The 6000-nt window shown below is 43.6% G+C and overlaps 1 protein-coding gene across 2 annotated transcripts in view; it reads left to right on the forward strand.

Moving 5' to 3' along the window:
- Positions 1 to 4705, forward strand: part of CLDN18 (claudin 18) — a 29189-nt gene extending 24484 nt beyond the window's left edge. Inside the window, exons 4-5 of one of the 2 annotated variants that reach the window (XM_021068338.1) lie at positions 1218 to 1328; positions 2488 to 4705. In XM_021068338.1, the coding sequence (XP_020923997.1) occupies positions 1218 to 1328; positions 2488 to 2659 (283 nt within the window). In that variant the 3' untranslated portion in view covers positions 2660 to 4705. 2 annotated transcript variants of the gene reach the window in all.

Below are 6000 nucleotides of genomic sequence, written 5' to 3' on the forward strand. Positions count from 1 at the left end.
ATATCCCTGGTGATATGACTTGAGGCTGATCTGACATTTGCATTGAAATACTGCGACAGTTCACAGTATTTATCTAACACTCTTATGCAGGCCCATTGTGGCGGCAATGAAACAGGCACTATTAACCCAAGCATGTAAATGAGCATCAGCCCTCATCTCCAGGCCCTCACGGGAACCCGGCTAGGGAAAGGGAAAAGCTAGAATAGAAATGAGCGAGGTGCAATATAGGTGAGAAAAATAATGTTTCTTCCTTGTCCAGCTGCTCTTTCTCTCATTCATTCATTCATTCATTCATTCATTTTACAAATATATGCAACACCTGCTGTTGGCCAGGAATTTTCTGAGTTCTGGAATAAAGACAAGGTCCCTGTTCTCACCGAGGTTACAGTCTAGTCAAGGAAGATGAAACCTCACTGTAATTTGTTGTCTGAAGCAGGGTAGAAATTTTAAAAGGTGGAAGAGCAATTCCAATACCTGGATTCATTTAGCTACTTCAAAGGGATGTATTTCATAGCAAGAAGCAGCAAATTCCTGAAGGAAAAAGAGCTTGTTCCAGGGAGCAATGTAAATATTATACCTAAGTGACCTGTCATCTCTGGAATGGACACACTTGGTATTTCTTTAGCAATACATCATGGGAGACAGGCAGGGATTGACCACAGATTAAATTCATTACTCTCTGGCCCTGGGAATGCCACTCACCATCCATGTTCCTGCCTTGTTTCAAGAATGGGAAAGACAGAGTTCCCACTGTAGCACAGTGGGTTAAGAATCTGCAGTGGCTGCGGAGTTGTGGGTTCAATCCCTGGCCTGGTGCAGCAGGTTAAGGATCCAGCATTGCTGCACCTGTGGTGACTCAAACATCTCTTGCCAAACTTTTAAGGCACTTCCCTTTGCCAGTAGGGAGGGAGGAAGATTTCCTGAGATGTATCTCTGAGATTAGAGACTTACAGTTAATTCTATGCCTGAGTGATGCTAGGGACCCAAGAATCCCACCGCTGTTTTGCTGATGAGCTTCAGTCCCAATTCTGTTTTCCGGGGCACATGATTCAGTAGGCTGTGACCCGGAGGAGTGTGTGTTCTTCCAGGGTGAGGGCGGGTGGGGATAGGTGTGGAATGCAAAAGTGGGGACAAAGGGGATGGGTGTAGCCAGGTGTAGTGGGTGGAGCCCAGAGTGTTGAGCCAACTGCATTCACAGTCACCATCTCCCCACCCAGGTACACCTTTGGTGCAGCTCTGTTCGTGGGCTGGGTCGCTGGAGGTCTGACCCTCATTGGGGGCATAATGATGTGCATCGCTTGCCGGGGTCTGGCGCCCGAGGAAACCAAGTGAGTCTCCCCATCCCAGTGCCATATGACCTTTGCTGCAAGTCCATTTTAATGTATAATTTGCAGCTAGAATATCAGTGTAGGAAGGTAGGTATATGGAAGAACTTGATTGACAAATGGATTATGAACCTTCTCTTTTATGGGGACACGTAAAGAATATTTTTACCCATCTCTCCACCTCCCATCCTCCCAACCCCCTTCCCTGGGAGATATTTGGCAACATCTGAAGACTCTTTTTTTTTTTTTTTCCCGGTTTTTAGAGCCGCACCTGTGGCATATGGAAGTTCCCCTAGGGGTTGAATTGGAGCTGCAGCTGCCAGCCTATGCCACAGCCACAGCAACACAGGATCCAAGCCGCTTCTGTGACCTACACTGCAGCTCACAGCAATGCTGGATCCTTAACCCACTGAGCGAGGCCAGGAATGAAACCTGAATCTTCATGGATACTGGTTGGGTTCACAACCCACTGAGCCACAGAGGGAACTCCCAAAGACTGTTAATTGTGACAACTTTGGGGTAAACAGGTTGGGTGGTACTGGAATTGGGCGGAGGTCAGGGATGCTGCTCAACATCCTCCAAAGCACAGGACAGGCCCCCACAACAAAGAAGCATCCATTCTAAACTTGTCAGTAGCACTGCTGCTGAGAAAGCCTGCTGGACCTCCATAACTGGGCCTGGGGTTGGGAGCCCCGGATCCCAGTCTGGTTCTCCTGCTTATCACCCCCATGACCTCTACCCAGGCACTTGCCCTCTCTGAGCCTCCGTTACCCCATCCCCATGCTGAGCAGATTAGGGGAGATGAGTTACATGTAAACGCCTTCCAGCTCACAAATTCTGGAATTCTTTGGCACAACCATGTTCCCCTGGACATTGTTTCTGGTTCAGCTTCCTTTTAATTGATTAACAGAGGGAACTTACTAGTCACTAACCCCCAGCTCTGATACTAAGTGGAAAATTCTGCTCCACTGCAAAAGCAGAAGAGCCAGTGTCCCAATGTCCAGGAAAGTAGCTGTCTCAGGACTAACCATTAGCCCAGGACTAAGGGTTTTCCTGGGACACCGGACTTTCAGTGCTAAAAGTCAGACCTCCTCGGGTAAAAGAGTGGTTTTTCCTCCTACCAAATACATCTGTGGTCATGGAATTTTCTTTTTCCTTTCAGCTACAAAGCCGTGTCTTATCATGCCTCGGGCCACAATGTCGCCTACCGGCCTGGAGGCTTCAAAGCCAGCACTGGCTTTGAGTCCAGTAACAAAAACAAGAAGATATACGATGGGGGTGCCCGCACAGAGGATGAGGGACAATCCCATCCTTCCAAGTACGACTACGTGTAGCCCTGCAAGACACCTCGGTCTGGGCAGAGGAAAGCCCCCACCTAGAGCTCACCCCCAAACAAGGACATTTTACCTTGATTCCCAATTGCTTCTGACTCACAGTTGGAAATTACAAAGCCTTGATTTCACCTATGGTGAGGCCAGATGGTCTTGGCCACCTGTGTCTAAATGTTCCATCACAAAACAGCTGAGTTATCAGAGGTACATTAGAGGCTCTAGCCCACATTTTCTAATCCTCTTATTTCTTTTTTTTAATAGAAACTTTTAAACCTGATGATAGAATGTACTTTGAATTCCTATCAATCACTTAGATAATTTAGACAGATGCACCCTCCTCCTCTTGGCCAACAGTCCATTGATTATCTATTTCCCAACTCATCCCCTAGAACAGTTCTGAAAGCAAAGCCAAAAAAAGAGAGTCCATCAAAAGACATCATTTTCTGCAACTTGATTTTTGCCCCCACCTCCTGCCCTAACTTGGCTACTAATAAACACTGATAGAAGAAGAGGTAATAGGGGAAATATCTTTATTGTATCTCCAGCTTATTATCTGAGTTTTCTTAAACTGTGATCTTAAACAGTACTTGGACTAAAATGATTGCAGTTTGAGGAAACTAACCTTTTCCACTTCTGCTAATACCTGCTAATTCCAACTAAATTCCTCCCAGGGAGTCTCCTGGGCTTCTTACTGCAGGTCCTCTTTCTGTCACAGGCTAGAAAGACAAAAGGATTTTTTCTTTTTTCTTTGCTTTTTTTTTTTTTGTAATCTAAATATATTAGGTATTCTAAATATAGCTAGAATAAATAATGTATTAGTGAAATGATACACTGTCTCTGTGAATTAGCCTCACCCCTGCATGTGAATAGAAGAAAATGAAAAAATAATTGCTTTGATGTTGTCTATATTGTACTTTGTAAAATCACATTTAAGTCCGAATTTCATGAAGTGCTCACTGATCCTATTTCTTTCCCTTTGAGGTCTCCTGGACTCTGATTATAGATGATAGAATCAGTGTAATCCATGTAAGAAGCAAATAATGGGACACAGCAGGTCCTAGGAAGTGAGTCAAAACTAGTTCTTTAAAAAAAAAAAAAAAAAAAAAAAAGATGGTGATGAGCTTGAATGTAATGTTTCCAGGTGACATGTGGGCCGTACTTACATAGCTAAAGGCCACTGATAGTTGAGAGAAGCACTTATTTGGCACTGTGGTCAGCTTTGTGACCCTGAGAGCTGTGCCCTTCCGTAAATTCACGTCAAGTGGTTGGATCATTGGCTGTTTAAGAGCTCTCTGCAGCCACACACTTTCCCTGGGTTCGCATCACTGCTGCAGAAAGCCTAACTTCCTTCTTTCAGGCTACCAGCATCCCATCTCAGCACCAGAGCCAGAATAGACCCAATGGGAAACTGAGGTAAGGGAAGTCTCTCAAAACTACCTATTCAGGGGGCAGCATTGGCCCTGGGGCAATCTGACCATTTGGTTATTATTTGAGAAAAAAAAGTCTCATACCAATAGTGCATGTGCAAGTGGCATTGAAGGAGACCAGTGAATATTCATATGGGTCTTCATGGCCATTCCACAGAAAGGAATTGTGTCCACCCAGAACCCAGATAGTAAACTCAGGGACCCTTCTCACTGATACAGCAATGGTTTTAGGCCAAATCATAAAACTCATTGTCTGAGATGGAATGAAGGATGTTGTCTATATTGTACTTAAAACAATTCAAGAAAAAAAAGGGGGGAGAGAAATTTGAGCAATAGAGAATATGGAGATAGTTCAGGGTTCTCCAGATTTGAGTTGAAGGCCATGGGTACAATGACCTCTCCCTCCCACCACCAGAAAGTCCCTGGCCAGGACTGAGGCACTAAGGGGTGGCTCAGTTGGGCTTTTAGTTCATACATTCTCTATCCAAAACTTAATTGTTTGAAAGCCTCCATGTAGTTAGAGTGTGCTTTTTAATTTTTATTGTTGTTGCTGTCTCACTGTATATGGAGTATTGACCTGCATGTTTTGTTACTTAAATATTAAAGACACTGTTATCTCACATTTGAACAGCCTCTGCTCTTTTTTTCCTAAGCTTTGGGAATGGCGGTGGGAATCTCAGCACCTCAAAGCTGAGTGCATCTTCCTGGAGATCTTGCAGACTCTCTGTCTTCTCAGCAGCAGCCTGGTTCCTGGAGGCCAGTCAGGTCTGATCCAGCCCAATTAGGAGGTCCTGCAATTGGGGAAGCCTGAATAATAAGGGATTCCCAGAGCTGTCAGTCATGCAGTGTGGGATGCAAAAACCAAATTTAACCTGTCTGACTCTGAGTGTCTAATGTCATTGGTGAGCGCATGAGCTAGTAAAACAATAGAGCCAATGCCTATCATCTTGATGGTGTCAAGGGCTGGCTTGACCAGCTCAATTAGCCTACACACTGAGGCTGCATCAGGCTATGGAAATGACATGAGCCATAGAATCAGAACATCCCAACCTCAAATCCAGGCCACATCACTTCCCAGCTGTTTTAGCTTGAGAAAGCACTTAACCTTTCTGAATCACAGTTTTCTTACCTGTAGAATGGGATAATAATGGGAATAATAAGGCTAACAGAATAATGCAAGTAAAGGATCTATTTAAGTGACAAACACCCAACTTGCACAATTTTAAGACAAACACGGCTTTGGTTTGTAGCTGGATATGAGGTTAGTGTTTGTTTCAGGCACAGATGGATCAAGGCATATGACAAGTATCAACACAAAAACAGAACTATAGATCAGTAGAGCAAGGTGGAAAGCTCAGATACGAACCCATGCACCTATGGTCAACTGATCTATGATAAAGGAGGCAAGAATATACAACGGAAAAAAAGACAGGCTATTCAATAAGTGGTGCTGGGAAAGCTGAACAGTTAGATGTAAAAGAATGAAATTAGAGCATTCTCTTAATACTATACACAAAAATATACCCGAAATGGATAAAACTCCTAAACATAAGGCTGGATACCATAAAACCCCTAGAGGAAAACATAGAACCCTCTATGACACAAATCACAGCAGTATCTTTTTGGTCCACCTCCTAGAGTAATGAAAATAACAACAGAAATAAACAATGGGACTTAAAAAGCTTTTGCACAGCAAAGGAAATCACTAAAAAAAAGAAGACAACCCACATAATAAGAGAAAATCTTTGTAAATTAAGCAACTGATAAGGTATTAATCTCCAAAATATGCAAACATCTCACACAGCTTTATATCAGAAAAATAAACAGCCCAATAAAAAATAATCAGAAGGTCTAAATAGCCATTTCTCCAAAGAAGACGGAAAGATGGTCAAAAAGTACATGAAAAGATGCTCAATG

The sequence above is a fragment of the Sus scrofa genome, chromosome 13, assembly GCF_000003025.6.
Source record: "Sus scrofa isolate TJ Tabasco breed Duroc chromosome 13, Sscrofa11.1, whole genome shotgun sequence".
Lineage (NCBI taxonomy): Eukaryota > Metazoa > Chordata > Mammalia > Artiodactyla > Suidae > Sus > Sus scrofa.